Source organism: Salvelinus namaycush, chromosome 19 (assembly GCF_016432855.1).
Source record: "Salvelinus namaycush isolate Seneca chromosome 19, SaNama_1.0, whole genome shotgun sequence".
Classification (NCBI taxonomy): domain Eukaryota; kingdom Metazoa; phylum Chordata; class Actinopteri; order Salmoniformes; family Salmonidae; genus Salvelinus; species Salvelinus namaycush.
Window position 1 is genome coordinate 42,038,800 of NC_052325.1, and position 26,145 is coordinate 42,064,944.

The following is a 26,145-nucleotide window of genomic DNA, read 5'->3' on the forward strand; positions in this document are numbered from 1 at the left end:
TTGGCCTCATGTTAGGAAGGATCCTTGTATCTTTGTAGTGACTGGGTGTATTGATACACCATCCAAAGTGTAATTAATAACTTTACCATGCTCAAAGGGATATTCAATGTCAGCTTTTTTATTTATTTTTATTTTTTATTACCCATCAACCAATAGGTGCCCTTCTTGGAAAACATTGGTAATCCTTCCCAGTTTGGACATTGGAAAACCTCCCTGGTCTTTGTGGTTGAATCTGTGTTTGAAAGTCACTGCTCGACTGAAGGACCTTACAGATAATTGTATGTGTGGGATACAGAGATGAGGTAGTCATTAAAAAATTAGATTATTAAACACAATTATTGCAGCTTATTAGGTGACTTGTTAAGTACATTTTTACTCCTGAACTTATTTAGGCTTGCCATAACAAAGGGGTTGAAATCTTACTGACTGAAGACATTTCAGCTTTTCATTTTTAATTAATTGTTCATAAAAAAATAAAAAAACACATTTCAACTTTGACATTATGGGGTATTGTGTGTAGTCCATTGACAAAAAGAACAATTGAATCCATTTTAAATTCAGGCTGTAACACAACAAAATGTGGAAAAAGTCAAAGAGTGTGAATACTTTCTGAAGGCACTGTAGGTGACCGATATCACTGTAACATTTTGTTTGTTTGATGCAATACACATCCCACAATTGTGAAATATGTGTGATGGTAATATCTTGTGTAGCCCTATTGGGAATAGAAGAGATGTTCCTGACGTCCTCCTACCTTATCACTGTCCACAGTGTTCTGGGAGGTCCTGGAGGCGATGGAGATGGTGTCTGGCTGGCTGCTGCCGTCACCCTGGCTGTCTACATCCTCACCAGCATCCCTGGACACACACACACACACACACACACACACACACACACACACACACACACACACACACACACACACACACACACACACACACACACACACACACACACACACACACACACACACACACACACACACAGAGAGAGAGAGAGTTAAAAGGGATGTGTCTCATTACTGTCTGTCTTGATGTATCTTATCTTTAGCCTTCCTAATTTAAAAGACGGACCAAATCAAATAGAATGAGCCATACAGATCTATCAAATATGATTATTGTTTATTTGATTATTGTTTATTCTTCCAGGTGTTGCTTATGTGGGTGCCTGCCATTGCAGAGTGATGGGCCTGCTCACCTCTTGCTGTTGTTGCGTGGCTTGGCAGGGGTTTTGGGCATGTGGATGGGCTCCTTCAGCGCCCCCTTGAGGTGGATGATCCTCTCCTGGATCACCTCCCGGATGTTCTTGATCCACTCCTGCTTTGCTTCAATACTGGATGCCTGGGGAGGAGAGTGAGACACACCACATCACATTGATTGACCTTTTTGGATCCTCTGGCCTCTGTCACTTGAAGTTCACGAGAAGGTGTTGGCGTATAAAGGAGAAAAACTGCACTGTAACCCTGAAGCTGTTGCTGTGTAAATGATGCTTTCTGCAAGGCATGGCCCTTACAGGCCTAGTCTTTAGGCAGACTATATTATATGTCGCCTTTAATGGCCCTCAATGTCCTGAAAAATCTTGAAGATCAGTAGAAGGCAGCTTTAAGAGACCTGGGCCCGTATTCACAAAGCGTCTCAGAGTAGGAGTGCTGATCTAGGATCAGGTCCCCCCTGTCCATATAATCATATTCATTATGATCTAAAAGGGAAAACTGCCCTAAACTATCTTCAGGAATCAGTAGATGCCTTTGTGGACCTACCTTGAGGACAGTCTTGTTGTCAGATGAGGGGGTCCTTCCAGCCCACAGGGCAAACTTACATGGGTCCCCTTCAATGTGCTCTGTCACGCCCAGTTCTGATGTCTGGAGATGGAGAACAACAAGTTCTTAAACACTGTTTCCAAATGTGGAACATCCCTAGGAACATCCCAAATCATGTGTTCAGTATACCATTGAATATCATTTAAAACCCCCCAATAGCAATGTTCCCTTTATGATAAGGAGATGGCATTTAAGAGGCACATTAAGATATGGTCATAGTAAATCCCATCCAACTTTCCTCTTTGTCCCTGTGGACTGTAGTCCTTGGGTCCTAGCTGGTCGCGTGTCCCAAATGGCACCCTATTCCCTATATAGTGCACTAATTATGACCAGGGCCCATATGGCTCTCTCCATAAAGGCAAATAGGGTGCCATGTGGGAAGCAACCTGGAACAGCTGCTATTGGACACGCACATATGCATTCATAATTCATGCTTTAATTCAGGACTGAGACCACTCCATCTGCTCTGGGTTTCATGTATTCAACACCTGCCTCGTTGTGTTCTCCCTCCACAGCTTCCTCTAAAACACCCTGAAACACTGTAGCCTATTATACAAGCGGGCAATTAACACATATACCGTAGTCCTGTCCTGCTTACACATAATCTACATCTTAGTCATTTAGCAGACACTCAACTGAGAGTGACTTTATTGAAATAAGAAGGCAAGAATATCTACATATGAGCGTCGTACGAATCGTAGCCCACAATAGCACAAATACTCTGCACACCCATCCAACGCACGCACGCAGGCACGCGCACACGAAGGGGGCTTTACATCTCATCCAAGGCTGGATGCAGATCAAAGGGAATGGGTTGGCTAACCTCTTGGCCCACAGTGTGGAGCAAACATCTCCACTGGTTAAAAGCACCTGCCTTTCTGATCCAACTCACCAGGACTCCCCAGGACACATGCAAGGCATCACATCGTTATAGTATTATTAGGTTCACAGCTTGGCCAGCTGGATGACACAATATCTATATGAAAACACCAGCACTGTCTTGAGAAAATGACCTTGAAAAGCTGGAACGCCAAATTACTATACGTGACCAGTCTCATTCCTCAGATCTCAAGTCAAGTGCAGCTTCATTCCTTTCAATTGGACCTCTGACTTGAACTTTAACTGTAGAGCAGGTAGGAGAGGAGGGGAGAGGAGAAAAGAGACAAGGAGAGGAGAGGAGAGGAGAAAAGAGAAGAAGAGAAAAGAGATGAGGACAGGAGAAAAGAGGCAAAGAGAGGAGAAAAGAGGTGAGGAGAAAAGAGGAGAGGAGAAAAGAGACAAGGAGAAGAGAGGAGAAAAGATGCGAGGAGAGGAAAGGAGAAAAGAGACAAGGAGAGGAGAAAAGAGGCGAGGAGAGGAGAAAAGAGATAAGAAGAGGAGAGGAGAGGAGAGGAGAGGAGAGGAGAGGAGAGGAGAGGAGAGGAGAGGAGAAAAAGGGTCCAGAAAAGGAGTCCAGTCCTACCAGCAGTTTGTTCTTGAAGGCATATTTGGTGCGGCCGGCCGAGTCCTTGATCTCCTTGCTGAACACCAAGGAGATCTCGAACAGGAAGAGATGGCGGTCCCGGCCCTTCCGGATCAGAGACTTGGGATCCCACACCTGGAACGTGTCCTGGATGAACAGCTCTCCCTGCACGTCCAGATTCTCATCGAAACCTGCCGGAGATCACATGGCTCTTTAAATACAGCAATGCATTACGAACTGCAGAGTTGGGGCCAATTTGAATTGAAGTCAATTAAGAACTTTGGAAATAAATAACTTCTCCTTTTCAATTTAGTGAGAAATCATTGAAATAGAAGCACATTTTTTTGCAATTATTGAATTAGAAATTTCGACAATTGGAATTGTCAGACTTCAATTCCAATTGTCCCCAACGCTGACAGAGAAACAACAACCTTACAGCTCTATACTTGCGTACTAGATAGTATTATTCCATGCAGTGCAGGTCTTACTGTACATTTCACAACTGTCCCTTATAGGGATAGATAAGGTTAGTTAGTTTACTTCCACATGAAGTGATGGAACACCCTTTCTGGGCAAATTGGAGACGTTTTAAATAGAATGCAGCACACAGGCCTCCCTCCTGCTGTACCTTCCAGCATGGCGACGTGCATGGCGTCGTTGGCCCTCTTGGGGACACTAAGCATCACCTCCAGGCCGTCCTTAATCTCCCCCTTCCCCTCCTCACAGCAGGTCAGCAGCTCCTGAAACATGACATTTGTACCGTGGGGTTCCTAAGTCTACAGTTCCTGGCATGCATGTTAAACACAGGACAATCATTTCCCAGCTGGATATTGTTTTATTGAAAAATCGGAGGGCTAAGAACAGTCATTTCGAGAAGACATGTCTGGAAATGGTTTCAGTGCTATTTCTTATGCCAGACACTGTAAAGGGGGATCTCTGTATGTAAGATACTGGCTTGTGTCCTAAATGGCATAAGTGCACTATATAGCATAGGGAATAGGATGCTATTTGGGATGCAGCCTAAGATACTGTGTGATGACGCTCTGTACAAGCGGACACATCACTAAGTGCTACTATGGACATTTAACACAGAGCTAAGGGCCCACACACAGGCAAGAGAATCAGCCGACTCACGGGAAGCCATTAATGAGCTTGACCCTATGAGAAAACTCAACGTAAACATACTGATAGAGAGGAAGGGAGGGCTGCAGGGAAGGAGGGAGAGGGGGAGGGAGGGGAGAGAGGGATGGAGGGAGAGAGAGTGAAAGAGAGTGAGAGGAGGGAGAGACGGAAATAGAGAGAGGGAGGGAGGGTGCGTGCATATGTAGGTGGGAGAGAGGGAGAGAAGTGCTCCAGAATGCTTTGATGTTCCATATTTCCTGGGGGAAGTGGGATGGATAACAATGACTCCCAGGTTTCCTCCTTGTCCCAAATGGCACCCTATTCTACTATTCCCTATGTGCACTATATTGGCAACCTTGATAAAGATGTGCAAAAGAGACTGTATAATATAAATATTACAAATAATGAGCTACACTGTATATCGTATGCTATTTATAGACTTTTTTGTTATTATTTTATACTAATACAATCGCTCAGATAAAAATATTATGTTTAACAAGTAATATATTTTTCTCTCAAAAAGATAGGGGTCGAATGACAGTATTGACACCCATGTTTAAGATACTTTAGGACCCTCCCCTGTGAAGATAACGGCACTGAGCCTTTTTCAAAAATGTTTTATGAGATTGGGAGAAATCTTAGACCATTCCTCCTCAGGTTTTCAATGGGTTTTAAGTCCAGAGACTGAGATGGCCATTGCAAAAATCAGATTTTGTTGTCAATTAACCATTTCTTTGTGGATTTTGATGGGCTCACTGTCATGCTGGAAGATCCACTTGTGGCCAAGTTCCAGCCTACTGACAGAGGCAACCAGGTTTTTGGCGAAAGTGTCCTGGTACTGGGTAATGTTCATGATGCCGTTGACCTTAACAAGGGCCCCAGGACTAGTGGAAGCAAAATAGTCCTATAACATCAAGGATCCACCATATTTTACAGTTGGTATGAGGTTCTGTGCATCCTTCTTTTGACGCCAAACCCACAACTGGTGTGCGTGGCCAAAGAGTTCTATTTTCATTTAATCCAACAAATGTAAATGCCTGAAGTTTGCTAAACGGCATTGGCACTTGGATTGTAACTGGTGCTAAGGTCAGATGACATGAAAGTAAAGCTCTTTGGCCACGCTCACCAGTAGTGGGTTTGGCGTCGAATAGTGCTGAGTGATTAACCAAAATGTTTGTGTTTTTGTTTTTTTAAACAACTAATTGAGCAACATCGGTTAAATTATTTGAATTCCATTTAGTACTCAATGTGCACCTTGCACAGTTTCTCCAGAGATAAATCAGATCAAGCCAAAACGGTGCGATGTAGTAGGGAGTTGTAGTTTAGGACAGAAAATGTGTCAATTAACTACAACAGCTAGGTTTCCATCCAATTGGTGATTTGGTGACAGATTTTCAAGTGAATATAAAAGAATCTGCATAAAGAAAATAGTAGGCATTTTCCCACCAGTGCTATTTCCACCAAACAGACTTGTTGCTGATAAAAGTCAGTGCGTGATGACATAGTGCACACAAAATGTACTTTTTCGCTTAAAGGTGCACTATGCAGAAATCGCTATGCCATTCCCTTTTTTCTAAAATTCTAATAGTTAGCCTAATTTCAGTTCATGTGACAAAACAAGCAAGTATAGTGTAGAGAATCACTGTACCATCGAAATCACTGAAATATATTTTCCATAAACAAAAATATTGCATTTTCAGCTATTTGAAGCTGGTGAACAAAACCGAAATTAAAAGACGCAAAAACTAAATAGCACACATAGAACAGATCTACCGCTTCTTAGACTTACTTTTGATGAGAATGACAAATCTATCACTCACATTTGTATGTGAATTTGGTCAGGTTGCCCAAAAAGTTACATATTGCAGCTTTAAGTTTTCATGTACCGAATAAGAATCTTCATGTTCAATGTGCTCCCATCGCATTTTCAACTCTACCGATATTTTTGTCACAAAAACTGTTTAATAGCAAATGTGCCTACTCTGGTCTGGGCACATGCTCTCTAGCCAACAACTCTATAACAGTTTTTTATTGGCCTCATGATGAAATCACTGAGTGGTTTCCTTCCTCTCGGGCAACTGAGTTAGGAAGGACGCCTTTATCTTTGTAGTGACTGGTTGTATTAATACACCATCCAAAGTGTAATTAATAACTTCACCATGCTCAAAACACTATTATTGCACACAGTGAGTCCATTCATCTTATTATGTCACTTGTTAAGCAAATGTTTTCTCCTGAACGTATTTAGGCTTCAAATAACAAAGGGGTTGAATACTTATTGACTGAAGACATTTCAGCTTAAATTAATTTGTAAAGTAATGTGAATAAATGATAAGCAGTAATGTGCAGTCACTACCATCATGGGAATTTTATAAAAAAATCTGTGTTGTTACAGCATTCAACCCACATAATGCATAGTGCATTTAATGTTTTAAAGAATAATCGAATAATCAAACTGAGATATTTTATCGGACCTCAAAAATCACTAATCGCTCAGCACTAGTGTCAAAAGGATGCAAAGAACCTCATACCTACTGTACAATATTGTGGTGATCTTTGATGTTATGGGAGTATTTTGCTTCCACTGGTCCTGGGGACCATGTTAAGGTCAATGGCATCATGAACTTTACCCAGTTATCAACATTTTACAATGGCCATCTCAGTCTCCGGACTTAAACCTCGTTGAAAACCTGTGGTTTGAATTCACAAGGGAAGTCCATAAGAGCAGATGAAGGATATCAAAGATGGGTTCTGAATGGCGGATTGGTCTAAGATCCTTCCCAATGTGTTCTCCAATCTCATAAACCATTTGAGAAAAAAGCTGTCTCGTTATCCTCGCCAGGGGAGGGTGCTGGAGTATTGAAAACAGGGGTGCCAATCATTTTTATTCCTATCTTTTTGAGAAAAAAAGCAATTGTGTTAGCATAAAATAATACAATTTCCTTCTTTAAAAAAAAAATCTTTACCAATGTCGCCAATCATTTCAGTCATGACTGTAGTGCACTACTTTTGACCAGGGCTCATAAGGCTCTAGTCAAAAGTAGCGCACTATATGGGTAATTGGGTGCCATTTGGGACAGAAACCTTTTGTCCCATCATGTTCCCTACCTTGAGGAGAAGCTGATACTTAGTGATCCTCTGCACTGGCTTGATAAGGTAGGAGGAGATTGAGTTGGCCAATCCGTGTCGCTGCTGGATTTCCTGCACACAGAATTGACGACATCATGACGATTAAAGCATATTGATGTTGACATTGAGATACCCTAATGTGTTCAAGCCTATCATCATGTCTTCGTCCGAAATGGCACCCTATTCCCTATGTAGTGCACTACTTTTATCTGGAACCCTATGGCCACTGTTCATATGTAGTGCACTGTAAAGGGAATAGGGTGCCATTTGGAACATAAGTCATCAGACTCAGGATGGCTGGGCACTGTCATGCAAAGAGACTAATGGTAGTAAGCGGAAAAAATATGATTCCTGTGTTTTAGTGTTGAAATAAATGGCTAATTGGCACCACCTACAGGTATAAGAGGAAAACTCATTCACTTACATCGAAGAAGCTTCCAGCATGCTCCAAGATGAGTTGGCTGGAATCTGGTTTGTTTTTACAGTAATTTACATACATGTGGAATTTATCAGCCTGCAAAACAGAATGGGAAAATCCAGTCAAATTCAAATTACTGATCATATATTTTCTTACATGCATATATTTTCCCATATATATACCACTACAACTACGGTAAGCAATGTTCACTGCCAATGCTTACACCAAGCAGCTTTACAAGAGGTTATCATGGAGCGGCAAGTAGCCTAGTGGTTAGAGCGTTGGACTAGCAGCCGAAAGGTTGCAAGATCAAATCCCCGAGTCAACAAGGTAAAAACCTGTCATTCTGCCCCTGAACAAGGCAGTTAACCCACTGTTCCTAGGCCATCATTGAAAATAAGAATTTGTTCTTAACTGACTTGCCAAGTTAAATAAAGGTCAAATATATTTTTTTTTAATCATGCTACTGTATGCCTGCCTATGGTTTAAGGAAAAAGGGCTTTATAAAATACATTCGATTGATTGATTACTGATGTTGTTTAAACTAATTGCAAGAAAGCAAACAACATTCACATGTAATTATCAATCATGAAGCCACAAGTCAGAAGTGCCCTGTGGGCGGTGTAAGCAAAAAACGAAACACCATGGTCGTATTCACTAGGCACGAAGCAGGATGGGACTACCTGGACGTGACCAATAAGAAATACTCATTTTCGGTTTCCATTGCAATACGTTTCACAACGTTTTCCTTTGTGTGCTCTAATGAACACGACCCATTGAGTGAAAACAGGAGTCTTACCCATGTGACAAAACAATGGCCCACATCTTCAGGTAGCTGTTCATAGTTCACTAGCTCTTTGAGGAAAATGCTGCAATTAGACAGAAAAGAGAGGGTTAACCATGATAATATTCACTGCTTATCATAGAATACGTATTTCCTCAACCAAAATCACATGAAATAGAAGTGAATTGGTCTCTCATGCAATGATGTGCACTCTGAAACACAACAACAAAGCTAACTGATATAACAAGTTGGAATCTCTTTCAAATTAAGGATGTGTCCCAGATGACACCCTGTTCCCTATATAGTGCACTACCTTTGACAAAAACCCTGGTCAAAAGAAGTGCACTATATAGGGCATAGGGTGCCATTTGGGACGCATCCTCAATTTGAAAGAGACTCCTACCTGTTATGGAAATCATAAATCTCCTGGATGTTGCCGAAGATGATGTGCTCCTTGTTGACGATGCCAGGCGGGATCTCCTCCACCCCACTCGTCATCTCCCACAGGTACGTCTAGACAAGACGAGGAGATTACAGTAAATTACATCCTATCATGTCCTACAACCAATCCTCACAAAACATCTTGGACTTGTTTTTTCATCCTGGCAACCTTTTCGAAAATTAATTGAATGCACTGACTGTTAGTTGCTCTGGATAACTAAAATGTTAATGTCATTGAAGAACTTGTGTCTGTGACGACCAATGACTGTGTAGGTGAAAAACAAAGAACAAATCTGACTTATTATATCATTAAAACATCCCAAGAACCAATTCTATGAGTCCATACCAAGGCCAATACAACCCTGAAAAGAAGAGTTTCATTGCCAAGCGAAAATGGAAGAGGAATAAGCTTACCTCTAAACATTCATGCAAGTCCCTGACATAGGCCTTCTCAGTCTGAAGGAGTTCAGCCATGATGAACCTGGATAAATAAACACATATATCAGCAACCAGTACCAGTCAAACGTTTGGACGCACCTACTCATTCAAGGGTTTTTCTTTATTTTGACCATTTTCTACATTGTAGAATAATAGTGAAGACATCAAAATGATGAAAGAACACATATGGAACCATGTAGTAACCAAAAAAGTGTTAAACAAATCAAAATAGATTTTAGATTCTTCAAAGTAGCCACCCTTTGCCTTGATGACATCTTTGCACACTCTTGGCACTCTCTCAACCAGCTTCAGGAGGTAGTCACCTTTTATGCATTTCAATGAACAGGTGTGCCTAATTAAAAGTTAAGTTGTGGATTTTTTTTCTTTAATGTGTTTGAGCCAATTAAGAAGATATACGTTTGCCCCAGTCTGAGGTCACCTCCCTGATCAAGGCCCTTCTCCCCCGATTGCTCAGTTTGGCCGGGCGGCCAGCTCTGGGAAGAGTCTTGGTGGTTCCAAACTTCTTCCATTTAAGAATAATGGAGGCTACGGTGTTCTTGGGGACCTTCATTGCTGCAGACCTTTTTTGGCCCCCTCCCCAGATCTGTGCCTCGACACAATCCTGTCTCAGAGCTCTACGGACAATTCCTTCAACCTCATGGCTTGGTTTTTGCTCTGACATGCACTGTCAACTGTGGGACCTTATATAGACAGGTGTACGCCTTTCCAAATCATGTCCAATCAATTGAATTTACCACAGGTGGACTCCAATCAAGTTGTAGACACATCTCAAGGATGATCAATGTAAATAGGATACACCTGAGCTCAATTTCGAGCCTCATAGCAAAAGGTCTGAATACTTATGTAAATAAGGTATTTCTGTTGTTTTATTTTTATATATTTGCAAACATTCCTTAAAACCTGTTTTTGTTTTGTAATTATAGGGTATTGTGGGTAGACTGATAAGGAAAACATTTAATTTAATCAATTTTAGAATAAGGCTGTAACGTAACATAATGTGGAAAAAGTCAAGGGGTCTGAAAACTTTCCGAATGAACTGTATATAAACGAGGGATACAGCAGAGAAAGTGAGTGTCAGAACGGGGATCTAACCACTTCTTCGAAGAGCATATGTGTTCTGGCGTGGGCAGACAGCAGCACTACCACTTGACCAGCCCCCAGCACATCATGAAATGTTAAACATAGGCCTATACACCTTATGAAAAGCCATAGTACTACCATAGACTTGAGTACTTTGCAACACTTGCTTCCTCCAGCGATACTTCCCCATTTATCTCTGTCTGCAGTGTGTACTCACTCTTTCTTCCTGGCTGACTTCCTCTTCTCCTCGTTGACCTCGTGGTTGGGGTCGCGGAGCTTCACCTCCCCAGGATCAGTCAGGCTGGCCGGGATGATGTCCAGCTCCAAGTCCTTATTATCCTACCAGAGACAGAGGGAGCTCTCAGCACACATCCCAAATGGCACCCTATTTCCTATGTAGTGCACTACTTTTGACCAGAGCCCTATGGACCCTGGTCAAAGTAGTGCCATACATAGGGAAGAGGGTGCCATTTGGGATGCATCATTATAGTCATGTTATATTCCCTTCAACATGGTCCATGATGACTCAGCACTCAGCACTCTGACATCAAATAGACTTTTCTATTTGATGAAAAACTCTTTCAAGTAGAGGAGAAATCAATGCCTGCGTGTGGAGATGAGGACAGGGCTTCAAACTGAGTTGTGTTAGGTCTTGCCCCCGGTGGAAGCCGTTCCTTTGTGAGATAGTCACACTTACAGTTGAAGTCGGAAGTTTACATACACTTAGATAGGAGTCATTAAAACTCGGTTTTCAACCACTCCACAAATGTATTGTTAACCAGCTATAGTTTTGGCAAGTCGGTTAGGACATCTACTTTGTGCATGAAACAAGTAATTTTTCCAACAATTGTTTACAGACAGATTATTTCACTTAGAATTCACTATATCACAATTCCAGTGGGTCAGAAGTTTACATACACTAAGTTGACTGTGCCTTTAAACAGCTTGGAAAATTCCAGAAAATGATGTCATGGCTTTAGAAGCTTCTGATAGGCTAATTGACATCATTTGAGTCAATTGGAGGTGTACCTGTGGATGTATTTCAAGGCCTACCTTCAAACTCAGTGCCTCTTTGCTTGACATCATGGGAAAATCTAAAGTAATCAGCCAAGACCACAGAAAAAAATGTGTAAACCTCCACAAGTCTGTTTCATCCCTGGGAGCAATTTCCAAATGCCTGAAGGTACCACGTTAATCTGTACAAACAATAGTACGCAAGTATAAACACCATGGGACCACGCAGCCGTCATACCGCTCAGGAAGGAGACGCGTTCTGTCTCCTAGAGATGAACGTACTTTGGTGCGAAAAGTGCAAATCAATCCCAGAACAACAGCAAAGGACCTTGTGAAGATGCTGGAGGAAACAGGTACAAAAGCCTGAAAGGCCGCTCAGCAAGGAAGAAACCACTGCTCCAAAACTGCCATTAAAAAAACTGACTACGGTTTGCAACTGCACATGGGGACAAAGATCGTACTTTTTGGAGAAATGTCCACTGGTCTGATGAAACAAAAATAGAACTGTTTGGCCATAATGACCATCGTTATGTTTGGAGGAAAAAGGACGAGGCTTGCAAGCCCAAGAACACCATCCCAACCGTGAAGCACGGGGTGGCAGCATGATGTTGTGGGGGTGCTTTGCTGCAGGAGGGACTGGTGCACTTCACAAAATAGATGGCATCACAAAATTTGTGGATATATTGAAGCAACATCTCAAGACATCAGTCAGGAAGTTAAACCTTGACACAAATGGGTCTTCCAAATGGACAATGACCCCAAGCATACTTCCAAAGTTGTGGCAAAATGGCTTAAGGACAACAAAGTCAAGGTATTGGAGTGGCCATCACAAAGCCCTGACCTCAATCCCATAGAAAATGTGTGGGCAGAACTGAAAAAGTGCGTGTGCCAGGAAGGAGGCCTACAAACCTGACTCAGTTACACCAGCTCTGTCAGGAGGAATGGGCCAAAATTCACCCAACTTATTGTGGGAAGCTTGTGGAAGTCTACCCGTAACTTTTGACACAAGTTAAACAATTTAAAGGCAATGCTACCAAATACTAATTGAGTGTATGTAAACTTCTGACCCACTGGGAATGTGATGAAAGAAATAAAAGCTGAAATGAATCATTCTCTCTACGATTACTCTGACATTTCACATTCTTAAAATAAAGTGGTGATCCTAACTAACCTAAGACAGGGAATATTTACTAGGATTAAATGTCAGGAATTGTGAAAAACTGAGTTTAAATGTATTTGGCTAAGGTGTACGTAAAACTTCCGACTTCAACTGTAAGTGTATTTGCAGGACCTTTCTACTGGGGAGGTGACCTCTAAGGGAGTTATAACAACAGCAGCAGATGAAGGACTATCGATACATTTAAGGGAGCACAAATTATGAATATCATATGTTGGACAAAATTTGTTTCATTTCATTCGTCCTTTGAAAACATACTCATTAGCAATAGAAAGACTAAGCCGAATTAGTTGCCAGGGACTGATGTTATGTTGATGAATGAGCATTCACAGCAGGTGGGGTTAGCCCTAAACCCTATAGGGGCCTTACAGGGGCCCTCCAGGGGGCCTTACCTCGGAGCTGATGCCCAGTGATTTCTCCAGGCTGGAGCGGTACTTCCCCATCCGGAGGGAAAAGTCTCGGTAGCGCTTGTCCACTGTGGTGACCCACTTCTTCAGCTCAATGACGTGCACATGTCCCTTCTCGACGAAGCTGTCTGCCAACTGAATGAGGAGCTTCACCTTCTCCTTGGTTTGCTGTAGGAAGCCCACAGAGAGATGAGTGTGTATGTGTGTATAGGTGAGTTTGCATATATGTGTGTGTATTATAACATGTGTGTGTGCATGTAAGTATGATTGTGTGTGAGTGTTTCAATCATCTGTAGCCTCCACACTCCCCGTCAATGTCTAGGCTGACGCTTGAGAGAGTGCAGACATCCCTCAGGAGAGGTCTCCTAACACTTGTTTGCTGCCTTAACCACTGATAATGCATTCGTGGGGAAATGCATCAGCAAGTGAAATTAGGAGGCTGCAGATTGCACAGAACAAAGCAGCAAGGATTGTGGAGGTGGAGATATGGTTCTTCTGTTGTAGTCATGCTCAATGCTCTTGGTTGGTCATCAATCGATAAGGTAATTGAAAAGAACATGCTTATTTTATTTCATAATATACACCATTTAAAACAGCCAAACTCTATTCACAACGGTATTCAGTTGGTAAGAGACAGACATTCAGTAAATAATAGGAATAGATTGTCCACCATGTGTTATCCAGACAGAAAAGAGAAATAGGAAAAATAACATTCCGATTTAGAGCAATAAAGAAATGGAATAATTTAACTGAGCAAACCAGAAACCTCTCAATATATACATTTAAACAATACTTTAAAACCATTTAAATATAACACGTATAAATGTTGTGTTGGACTATAGTAGATGAAGAATCAATATCTTTTTAGACTGAGTATTTATCGGGTCAATATGTTAGTGTATTATGTCTGTTTGTAACAGTGTGTTTACATGTGAAAATGTGTTCGTATTATAAATTGTATTTGAATGTTTAAGGACTTTTGGAAGATTAGTCCAAAGCCCAAAAAATAAATGAAATGTAAAAATTAAAAAAATAATAGCCAATGGTCTCATCAGGCTGTAAACAGGTAGACAAGAGGCAGACTGCAGTGGAAGTGTTTAGATAATGTGATATGCAGGTATAGTGTCAGCAGTAAGTAACGGAGTCAGAGCAGACTCCGAACAGTAGCTCTGGGGCTACGTCCCAAATGATACCCTAGTCCCTATGTAGGGCACTACTTTTGACCAGAGCTCTGATCAAAAGTAGTGCCCTACATAGGGACTAGGGTACCATTTGGGATGCACATATATGCTTCCAGGCACCAGCTCCATACCTTGGCGTAGACTCGGAATTCCTCATACTCCTTCAGTAGTTCCTGACTCCTCTCGCCGCTCTCTCCAGGGGAGGTGTGAGTGGAGAGGTAATACTCTCCTGTTTCCTGGATCCAGTCTAAAGCCTGTGGAGAGAGACATGGGGGGAAATTAGCGAAGTGAAGAGCTCCCTCATTCCATATTCTTCTCTTCCTCTCTGCATGTCCTCTATCTTTCATCGTTGGCTGTGCTGGCCATCGAAAGCAAATAAAACCCCCACGTATCCCTGGCTGGGTCCAGTCCAGGAGGCCAGATGTTATGGACATGCAGTAAAAACACAGCACTCGGAGTGCTTGGGCTGCGTTCAGGAGAGCTCACCTGTTTGGCGCTACGTTCAAACACCACGTACTGCTGGCACTGATCCAGGCGGCGTTTCTTCATGGTCCAAAAGTGCAGAACCCGGTTCTCCCTCTGGAGTAGCTCGTTGAGGATGGCTAAAGAGGAGAGGGAGGCCCGGGGCACAGAAAGAAGGTAGCAGATCTTCAAATCAAATCCCATTTTATTGGTTGCATACACATATTTAGTATATGTTATTGCAGGTGTAGTGAAACGCTTGTGCTCCTAGCTCCAACAGTGCAGTAATAACTAACAGTGGTGAATACTCCAGAGTTTCAAACAAAACCTCACTAGTCAATATAGAAACATAAGAAACATTAGAAGTAAGTTTAACTGAAAGTAAACTGAATGTGAAAATAAATATGTACATTTCCTAAAGAAGAGGGGCATGAAAAGAGTCAGTAACAGCAAGGTATAAGGACTCGTGCTCAGAAGTCAATTTATGTGTGTCCCAAATGACACCTTATTATTCCCTATATAGTGCACTACTTTTGGCCAGCCCTGGTGCATTGAGTGTGGGAAATGCGCTCTACAAATTAAATATTATTACTATTAGCTACTATGTAGGGAATAGGGTGCCATTTGGGACAAACACCATGCTGGTCCAATAAGGCTGTTGTGACTTACCTTTAACCTGCTGCTCAGGTCCTCTGGCATGGCCTGAAGCACCAGGTATACCCACATTATTCCTGTGGATGTACTTCAGGAACACCTCAGCATTTCTCCTGGCCAATGTACAAGCCTGTGGCACAAGAAAATACATTGTCGAACAGGTTCCTTGCAATGGACAACGTATCCACCACTACCATCCAAAAAACATTGAGAGGTTAGGATATTGCATGTGTATCTTAAGACAACATACAGTGCATTCGGTAAGTATTCAGACACCTTGACTTTTTCCACATTTTGTTATGTTGAAGCCTTATTCTGAAATGTCCTCATCAATCTACACACAATACCCCATAATGACGAAGCGATAACAGATATTGAGATTTTTGCTAATTAAAAAAAATTATAATAATGAAAAACCTTATTTACATGAGTATTCAGACCTTTTGCTATGAGACTCGAAATTGAGCTCAGGTGCATCCTGTTTCCATTGATCAACCTTAAAATGTTTCTACAACTTGATTGGAGTCCACCTGTGGTAAACTAAATTGATTGGACATGATTTGGAAAGGCACACACCTGTCTATATAAGATCCCACAGTTGACAGTAAATGTCAGAGCAAAAACCAAGCCATTAGGTTGAACGAATTGTCCGTAGAGCACCGAGACAGGATTGTGTCGAGGCACAGATTTGGGGGAAGGGTACTGAAGGTCACCAAAAACACAGTGGCCTCCATCATTCTTAAATGGAAGAAGTTTGGGACCACCAAGACTCTTCCTAGAGCTGGCCACCTGGCCAAACTGAGCAATCGAGAGAGAGGGCCCTTGGTCTGACAGAGCTCCAGAGTTCCTCTTGACAGCCTGCTTGGAGTTTCCTAAAAGGCACCTAAAGACTCTCAGACCATGAGAAACAAGATTCTCTGGTCTGATTAAACCAAGATTGAACTCTTTGGCCTGAATGCCAAGCGTCAAGTCTGGAGGAAACCTGTCCCTATCCCTATGGTGAAGCATGGTGGTGGCAGCATCATGCTGTGGGGATGTTTTTCAGTGGCAGGGACTGTGAGACTAGTCAGGATCGAGAGAAAGAGCAAGGTACAGAGAGATCCCTGCTCCAGAGCGCTCAGGACCTCAGACTGGGGCGAAGGTTCACCTTCCAACAGGACAACGACCCTAAGCACACAGGAAAGACAACGCAGGAGTGGCTTCAGGACAAGTCTCTGAATGTCCTTGAGTGGCCCAGCCAGAGCCCGGACTTGATCCCGATCGAATATCTCTGGAGAGACCTGAAAATAGGTCTCCATCCAACCTGATAGAGCTTAAGAGGATCTGCAGAGAAGAATGGAAAAACTCCCCACATACAAGTGTGCCAAGCTTGTAGCGTCATACCCAAGAAGACTTGAGGTTGTAATCCCTGCCAAAGGCGCTTCAGCAAAGTACTGAGTAAAGGTCTGAATACTTATGTAAATGTAATAACCTGTTTGTGCCTTGTCATTATGGGGTATTGTGTGTAGATTGATGAGGGATTTAAAATAAAATCTATTGTAGAGTAAGGCAGTAACGTAACAAAATGTGGAAAAAGTGAGGCGGTCGGAATACTTTTCAAATGCGCTGTGGATACATCACTGTCAACATGGTTATTTGTTTTTGTTTGACAACAAGTAAACTGGCATCCACAACATGTCCTGCCAGAGGTGGACATGTATCCCAGCTCTGTAATGGGAAAATAAATATGTAACCAAACAGCTACGTGTTGCAGAATAACGATGAGTTCTACTGAAAAGAATCAGACAGACAGAACAGCATCAGTTCAGGGTATGTGAATATGCATCAAATTAATGATCAATAGAACACGGGTTACGTCCCAAATGGCACCCAATTCCCTATAGTGCACTACTTTCCATGCAGCACTCATGGCTGTTTTGTGTTCCCATCCCCCTGGGTGATTCTTAGGAGCTGGGGGGAGGAGGGTGAAGTTGCCCCTGGCTGATCTTGGGTCAGCTTTGCATTGCTCCCATATGGGGAAGCTGATCTTTCCTGTGTTTTCCTAGGTACAGATCTCGGATCAAATTCCTCTCCCTCAATCCTACCCTTAACCATTAGTGGGGGAAATGCGGAACTGACCCAATATCAGATTCCAGGGGAAACTTCACCCTCCCCAGGGAGGAAGAAACTATCAACGACGTCAGAAACACTTCAAAAAAGTTACGAAAATATAAGGCAACATTATGGCTGAGAAGAACCATCCGGAGTAGTTGCAGCTGGTAGAGCTTTATGAGTTAATGCAACATGGCGGCAACTTCAAGACACAATAACTGTTTGAACAGTTTCATACTATAGCGGATGAAAGAGCGGAAGGAGCGCGGACACAGACAAATGAGGCACAGAGAATAGGGCGCCATTTGAGACAGAAACATTTTTCTCTGCTGTACCTTGAGGAAGGCTTCCTTCTGCTCCAGGTGTTTGCTGATGAGGGGGATGACATGGTCCGTCTCAGCCATGGCTCCCAGCTTGTCATGGCCACCACACCAGTCCTCATCTCTCCTGTACTCTTGCTCCAGACTCTCCAGCACACTGCATACCTGAGGAGGGCACAGTTGTCTCAGTTAGTCCTCACAATAGGTCACACACAATTTCGAGGTGCCATGGAACCGGATGTACTACTGTTATGCAGCCTTTTCTGTCTTTGAATTTAAAAAAATATATATAATTTTACCTTTATTTAACTAGGCAAGTCAGTTAAGAACAAATACTTATTTACAATGACTGCCTAGGAACAGTGGGATAACTGCCTTGTTCAGGGACAGAACGACAGATTTTTACCTTCTCAGCTCAAGGATTCGATCTAGCAACCTTTCAGTTACTGGTCCAAAGCTCTAACCACTAGGCTACCTGCCGCCCAGTTTAACCAAACACAAAACCACATCATCCTCTGTGTCTTTTTATTTTATTAAAGGAGTAGGAATTCATTTTTTTCTTGTTTATTTAGGATATAGCTAGAGACAGGATGATGTGATTAAAGAGAGAATGCCTCTCAAGTAGGCCCTCCAGGCCACCACCACCATTTGTCTTAATGGATGGGAAATGCTTGAGGCGGTTTTTGAGTGATTCAGCTGAAACTAAAAACAATTCAGGGAGCACTGTGTGGGGTGGACACACACCTGCTCTGAGGTCTTGTAGAAGGCCACAGAAGCATTGACCAGCTTGAGTCGATCCTCCATCTTGAGCATGAGCTGCTGCCAGTGCATGGCCACCTTCTCGGCGCAGGCCCGTATGCCGTCCGGGTCAAAGTGGCCTGCCTGGAGCATGACCTCAGCCTTCTGCTGCACCTGCAGGGCACTCTGGTGGGTCTTCTGGAGGGAATTGGCATGAAACAGGGACTGAGGGGACACAGAGAGAGAGAGAGAGAGAGAGAGAGAGAGAGAGAGAGAGAGAGAGAGAGAGGGTTGTTTAGGGTCAGGGTAAGTGAGGGGTCAATGTTATATGATCGTGTCTTAATTGTAATGTACTGGGTAAATATTACGTTTTTACAAACTGAACATGTGCTAAGACTTGAGATAGTTTCATGTTTACATTTTTATTCTACAATGATGTTTTTTGGGGGGCTGAGAGAACATTCACTAAGTGCGTCGTTGGAGCATGTCGAAACTGACAGGATCAAAAGAAAGGGTAGCGCTGCTCTCGGATCAGCTTTCCCCATTCAAATCTTACCTTAACATTATAATTACTTCATAATACTGATGACGGATCAGCTCCTAGAGAGACATTATCACCTATGGCTGCAAATACAGAGGTGGCTTATTCTAATGCTTACCCAATAATGATGCACTAAATCACAGATTTGGCATATCGTTGCGCATGTTGTTACACATCATGAAATATATTGAGACAGTAGTCTACAATTTGCATGACTTCAATATGATTTCCTATAGGCCTACTGTATTTATCTTTTAAAACCTCTTGAAGCTAGGGGGCAGAATTTTTATGTTTGGAAAAAATAACGTTCCCAATGTAAGCTGCCTATTTCTCAGGCCCAGATGCTAGAATATGCATATAATTGACAGATTAGGATAGAAAACACTCTAAAGTTTCTCTAAAGGAAATCCAACCCGGAAGTGCCTCTTATTTTGAGAAATCCCTGTTCCATTGCCTGCCTATCCTCCATTTAAAGGGATATCAACCAGATTCCTTTTCCAATGGCTTCCACAGGTTGTGAACAGTCTTTAGACATAGTTTCAAGCTTTTATTCTAAAAAATGAGCGAGATTTATCAAAACACGTCAGTGGATAGCTGAATGTCTTTCGATTAGTTCATGCGCGCGAAAGTTGTAGCTCGACATTTTCTTTATCTCTTTTATTGAATAGTTTACCGTCCGGTTGAAATATTATTGATTATTTATGTTAAAAACAACCTGAGGATGGATTATTAAAAACGTTTGACATGTTTCTACGAACTTTACGGATACTATTTGGAATTTTCGTCTGCCCTTCATGACCGCTCGAGCCTGTTGATTTCTGAACATAACGCATCAACTAAATGGAGGTTTTTGGATATAAAAATAAGATTTATCGAACAAAAGGAACATTTATTGTGTAACTGGGAGTCTCGTGAGTGCAAACATCCGAAGATCATCAAAGGTAAGTGATTCATTTTATTGCTTTTCTGACTTTCGTAACCAATCTACATTGCTGCTAGCTGTTCGTAATGTTTTGTCTAGTGATCGATAAACTCACAAACGCTTGGATTGCTTTCGCTGTAAAGCATATTTTCAAAATCTGACACGATAGGTGGATTAACGACAAGCTAAGCTGTGTTTTGGTATATTTCACTTGTGATTTCATGAAAATAATATTTTTTTGTAATATTTTTTTGAATTTGGCGCTCTGCAATTCAGCGGTCGTTTACGAAAATGATCCCGTTAAAGGGATCCGTGCGCCAAGAGGTTTTAATGTAGTCATCTCAGTTTTCATTTGAAGCATCTTTTTATCCTCCGCATGTTTAACAATTGCAAAGACATTGGCAACTTTGTATCTGTTGTCAACTTCTGAAGTTTTCAGCGGTCACAGAGAAACAGATGAACATCTTGATTCTATGTTTGGCAGGGAGAATAAAAACAAAAAAGCAACCCAAAAAGCATCTAACAGCGCACCCAGCTGTTCTACGTTGTCTGAGGCAGGTGCTAAATAACAAGCGTTTAAGTGCAACTTTTTAGAGCTGTTTCCCAAAAATGTACAGCTCGAAAAGCTCAAAAAGATTTCATGACGCTCCTACGATGGTTCTAATTATGAACTTAGCCATAAGATGCTTTTGGGAAACTGGGCCTGGTCAATAGTAGTGCACGGTATGGGAAATAGGGTGCCATTTGTGATGTACCCTAGTCTGCCGACTTCCTCTCCTATTTTTTCCTCATCTCACATCCGTATGTCCTCTAGAAAGGAAAGATTCAGTTGTAACCGTGTCAAACGGCTGCCTGTTTTTGTTGCTTGGCTAGTCTGAGCAGCATCACAAAGGAAAAAATACATCTGAATTTAAGAGACACAGAATGCACGTTTTTACAAGTGTACTCAATCTTACAGAATTAAATCCTGACAGGCAAACTACCATGTTGTGCTTTCCCTGCCAGATCCAGGCCTGATTTACAACTATAAATTCACCAGAGAACCAACGCAGGAGAAACGGAAAGGATGCAGTCAAAGAGCCATTCAACGTTTCTGCACTTACACCAGAAGGAATACAGTATTTCACTTTAAGTTACTACTTTTAATCAAAAATATGATGATTTGTGTATTGTCAAAAACAAAGCAAAGTTCAGGAATTGTCTCCAAACAGAATGCGATCAACTGAGTACGTCTTTTGAATTGAGTTTGAAAATTCCATTCAAAATATTTATTGAATCGGTACGACAAGGCAATGTAATGGAATTTCCTCTCTGGATGACTCCCATTACCCAACACTATAGGCCTTCCCACACTACACTGTAGAGCATGCTTGCGCCCTAAACGCCACCCTATTCCCTTTATAGTGCACTACGTTCACCCTGGGCCCGTAGGGCTTTGGTCAAAAGTGGTGCACTACAGTATATAGGGAATAGGGTGCCATTTGGGATGCACACCAGGCAACTGGTCCACAGCTAACGGAGGGTAACTCCTCAGGAAATGACAGGAACAAGAGCCATACACCTTTCCTAAAGCATCCATCTCAAAGGAGTCTTATACCAAATAACAATTGTTGGTTCCTGTAGTGTAGAACGCTCTGACAATGCAGTTACCTTAACAATATCCATTTAGCATCTAATATGATATGACCAAAAGTATTTTGACACCCTTTCAAATGATTGGATTCAGCTATTTCAGCCACACCCGTTGCTGACAGGTGCACAAGAATTGTTCGTCGGGAGCTTCATGAAATGGGTTTCCATGGCCGAGCAGCCGCACACAAGCCGAGGATCCCCATGCGCAAAGCCAAGCGTCGGCTGGAGTGGTGTAAAGCTCGCCGCCATTGGACTCTGGAGTGATGAATCACGCTTCACCATTTGGCAGCCCGACGGAAGAATCTGTGTTTGGCGGATGCCAGGAGAATACTAACTGCCCCAATGCATAGTGCCAACTGTAAAGTTTGGTGGAGGAGGAATAATGGTCTGGAGCTGTTTTTCATGGTTCGGGCTAGGCCCCTTAGTTCCAGTGAAAGGAAATCTTAATGCTACAGCATACAATGACATTCTAGACGATTCTGTGCTTCCAACTTTGTGGTAACAGTTTTGGGGAAGGCTCTTTCCTGTTTCAGCATGACAATGCCCCCGTGCACAAAGCAAGGTCCATACAGACATGGTTTGTTGAGATCGGTGTGGAAGAACTTGACTGGCCTGCACAGAGCCCTGACCTCAACCCCATCAAACACCTTTGGGATGAATTGGAACGCCGACTGCAAGCCAGGTCTAATCGGCCAACATCAATACCTGACCTCACTAATGCTCTTGTGGCTGAATGGAAGCAACTCCCCACAGCAATGATCCATCATCTAGTGGAAATAATGCCCATGATTTTGGAAAGCTGTTCGACGATTGATACATGTAGTGTATCAACCGGCTGGTTAAGTACATTTTTACCAAATTCTTGCTTTTTAGCCTTTCTACATGTTAACTATTTATTTTCACATTCCTACTCTTCAAGGTCTCTACTAACAGGAATGGTACAATATTAATCCCTCACCTACTGAATTCCTGCCATTTATCCCATATCTTTGGTCACTATTTTTTGTTTTCTTACAGCCCTCTGAGTAGGCAAAGTTAAAGTGCCACAACACTGACCTGCGGCAACCCAAAAGGATACAATGTATGTAAATGTCAAAACATGCTCCACCCGCCGGTTGGAAATAAGGTTGAAGAGCTTATTTTCATTCCCCCAAAATGGATTCAGAGCTGTGCTGGATGGGATTCAGGACACACGCATGCATGCACGCACAAAAGAATGCACTGGAACAGGCCACTGGGCCTCCGGTACCAGGCTCCAGTACTCAGAGTGAGAGCCACGGCAGAGCCTGTGCGTGTGTGTGCTGATACAGGACTTTACCAGGCAGCCCCATCCTGTGTGTGTGTGAGCGTTTGCCGTCATGCTCAGACCAGCAGCTATTTAAAGCGCTGAACGAAAACAAGCAGTGCACTGGTGTTGACAGAGAATGTTTGTGTGTGTGTGTGTGTGACTAAGCGTATATGGAGTTTACACCAAATATCTGTGTGTGTTTGTGTATGTGTGTGTGTGTGCGCCCATGCGTGTGTATGTAGTTTCATGACAGCGCACATTGAAGTGATTAGCCTTGTCAGTCTGGTTTGGCGGGGGGAAGCGGTTACCTCGATGGCCAACTGGAACTGTTCGTGCTCCCTCTGGAGTTGCTCTGCCTCTGACAGCGAGCTGGCATTCACCATGCTGGCATTCAGCATGGAATCCCCATTCCGGATCCAGCCCAGGACCTGCAAAGGACACACAGAGTAGGAGTACAGTTAGGCCTGGGCCAGAGGAGGCTGGTGAGGGTAGGACGGCTCATAATAATGGCTGGAATTTGGTGAATAGAATGGTATCAAACACATGGAAACATGTCGTTCCTATGTTTTTCATACCATTCCAATTATTCTGTTCCAGCTATTACTATTATATGAGCCTGTACTCCGACTTAAAGTGCCACCAGCCACCACTGGTGGGCAAACATTCTGGGCAAGCATCAGCTCACAGGAAGCGATGGTCAATGTGGCTAGAAGAACTCTGGATTATTGTTTGGCGTAACATAATACAGTACCCATAATGTCACTTTTTTATGAGCATGAAGATACTCAGACATGGTTAACTGTAAACAGCAGTTGAAAACCTAAGGATGGATTTAGAAATACACAAAGTCATTTAGACAGAGCTTATGTAATACATATCTAATGCAATCCCAAAATCAAGCACGAAATACAACTAGAGGCACAAAGAGCTTTAGAACAGTTTAGCTTCATAAAAGCACAAATTGTTGGCATAGTTCGACATAAATAAGGGAATAAACTAGGATTAGCAGTAGTATTTTCTTCACGGGCATTTAACTATTAGATATTACATATGTTCCCTTTTGTTCATTTAGGAATCCCATGAGGGATTAGGAACATGGATTGTTTTTCCTCTCTAGCTTCCTAAAACTCAGAGACCGGCTGTGCAGGTCAGGGAGATACTGAGGATATGGCTAATCCATACCACCCTCTTTCTTTCTCTCACTCTCTCTTTCTGTATGTCTGTCTCTGTACGTGTCTGTCTGTCCCTTCCCCTCTCTCTTTCTTTCTTTCTTTCTTTCTTTCTTTCTTTCTTTCTTTCTTTCTTTCTTTCTTTCTTTCTTTCTTTCTTTCTTTCTTTCTGTCTCCTTCTCTCCCTCTATCTATCTCTCTCCCTCTATCTCCCGGTCTCTCTATCTCTCCTCTCTCTTCCTCTTCATATCTCTGTCTCTCGCTCCCGCTCTCTTAGCCTTGCCCATTGCTACACCTTCTCCTCCTCCCTCCACCACCACAATACCTGGGCTGAGCACAGTCCCAGAAGCCTCCTTCAGAGATACTCTGCGACAAATCAGGCTTATTTCCTGCCTTCCTTCCATTAGAGTGCATGATGCAAAGTGGAGCCTCTTCACTCCCAAGTCCCCGGTGACAGCAGTTTGGCCCTCAATTACTACAGCCCAAATGAGATTAGTGCAGAATGCGGCTAGCGCGAGGCGAGTCACTGAGGATGGTGTGAGGGACGTTAGCAGCCATCTGGGAACACCTTCCTAATATTGAGTTGCGCATTCCATGTATCAATTGTCTCAAGCTTTAAAAATCCTTCTTTAACCTGTCTCCTCCCCTTCATCTATAATAACTGAAGTGGATTTGACAAGTGACATCAATAAGGGATCATGGCTTTCACCTGGATTCACCTTGTCAGTCTATGTCATGGAAAGGTGTTCCTAATGTTTTGCATAGTCAGTGTACGTGTGTCACTACCACTGTGACAAACATAATTCATTATTTACGGAAACTGCAGCATTTTTTCCGGTTGAGATGTGTTTTGTCTGGAAATATTATCCAATAAATACCAATTTCATTTGATATTGAGGCTGAATAATTTAATAGTAGATTTGCTATGTGGATGGCCTGGTTGAATTCAGTTTGAGAGAGCGATCCAGCATATTTTAATCATCCATCTGTATTTCCACAGTTTGTATTTCTTGAATAGTGAGGAAGGCACACAGCTGAATGTGCTCTCTGTCAAACTGACATTCAGATTAAAATGTTCTCGACGAGCTGCTCTCTCAGATGTGCTTCCCAAATGGCACCCTATTCCCTACATTGTGCACTATTTTTGCCCTGGTCAAAAGTCATGTACTATGTCAGGAATAAGGTACCATTTGGGACGCAACTTCGGAGTGACACGGATTATACTTTATTAGCCTGTCGGAGGATGATTAAATAATCACAACAGCAGAAGAAAATGCATTTCAAGTTTAGTGTTTTTCAATGGCACTGGCATACATTGAGTTGACATTTTACCCAACAAGCAGAAAAGTAGTCAGAAACATGTTTGAGTGAAAAGCAGTCTTCACCAAGCAGCTAAAACAAGCCAAACATTGAATCACTGCTGGCAGCCATGCACTCACACTGACTGTTTGATGTAGGGTGTATCCTGAAGGGTTCTCTCATTGTGTGTGTGTGTGTGTGTGTGTGTGTGTGTGTGTGTGTGTGTGTGTGTGTGTGTGTGTGTGTGTGTGTGTGTGTGTGTGTGTGTGTGTGTGTGTGTGTGTGTGTGTGTGTGTGTGTGTGTGCGCGTTGGAAACAGCTATGGACTCTCACCAGTCCAGTTCACCCTAATTAGCCATAGTGTGTTTGCGAGTGCATTTACAGTGCCTTCAGAAAGTATTCACACCCCTTGACTTTTTCCACATGTTGTTGTGTAACAGCCTGAATGTTAAATGAATTACATTGAGATTTTGTATCACTGGTATACACACAATACCCCATAACGTCAAAGTGGAATTATGTTTTTCGAAATGTTT

At 42.5% G+C, this 26,145-nt stretch overlaps 1 protein-coding gene across 1 annotated transcript in view; it reads right to left on the minus strand.

The window, feature by feature from the left end:
* Nucleotides 1-715: 715 nt before the first annotated feature.
* LOC120064029 (kalirin) overlaps nucleotides 716-26,145 on the minus strand; it is a 112,517-nt gene continuing 87,087 nt past the window's right edge. Inside the window, exons 15-31 of the mRNA XM_039014338.1 lie at nucleotides 23,450-23,569; nucleotides 18,765-18,983; nucleotides 15,625-15,739; nucleotides 14,980-15,095; nucleotides 14,625-14,747; nucleotides 13,298-13,480; nucleotides 10,932-11,053; nucleotides 9,590-9,656; nucleotides 9,138-9,247; nucleotides 8,750-8,819; nucleotides 7,957-8,046; nucleotides 7,512-7,604; nucleotides 3,910-4,021; nucleotides 3,282-3,472; nucleotides 1,760-1,861; nucleotides 1,198-1,340; nucleotides 716-857 (exon numbers count right to left, since the gene is read on the minus strand). Coding sequence (XP_038870266.1) covers nucleotides 716-857; nucleotides 1,198-1,340; nucleotides 1,760-1,861; nucleotides 3,282-3,472; nucleotides 3,910-4,021; nucleotides 7,512-7,604; nucleotides 7,957-8,046; nucleotides 8,750-8,819; nucleotides 9,138-9,247; nucleotides 9,590-9,656; nucleotides 10,932-11,053; nucleotides 13,298-13,480; nucleotides 14,625-14,747; nucleotides 14,980-15,095; nucleotides 15,625-15,739; nucleotides 18,765-18,983; nucleotides 23,450-23,569 — 2,118 coding nt within the window. The remainder of the gene's footprint in view (nucleotides 858-1,197; nucleotides 1,341-1,759; nucleotides 1,862-3,281; nucleotides 3,473-3,909; nucleotides 4,022-7,511; nucleotides 7,605-7,956; nucleotides 8,047-8,749; nucleotides 8,820-9,137; nucleotides 9,248-9,589; nucleotides 9,657-10,931; nucleotides 11,054-13,297; nucleotides 13,481-14,624; nucleotides 14,748-14,979; nucleotides 15,096-15,624; nucleotides 15,740-18,764; nucleotides 18,984-23,449; nucleotides 23,570-26,145) is intronic.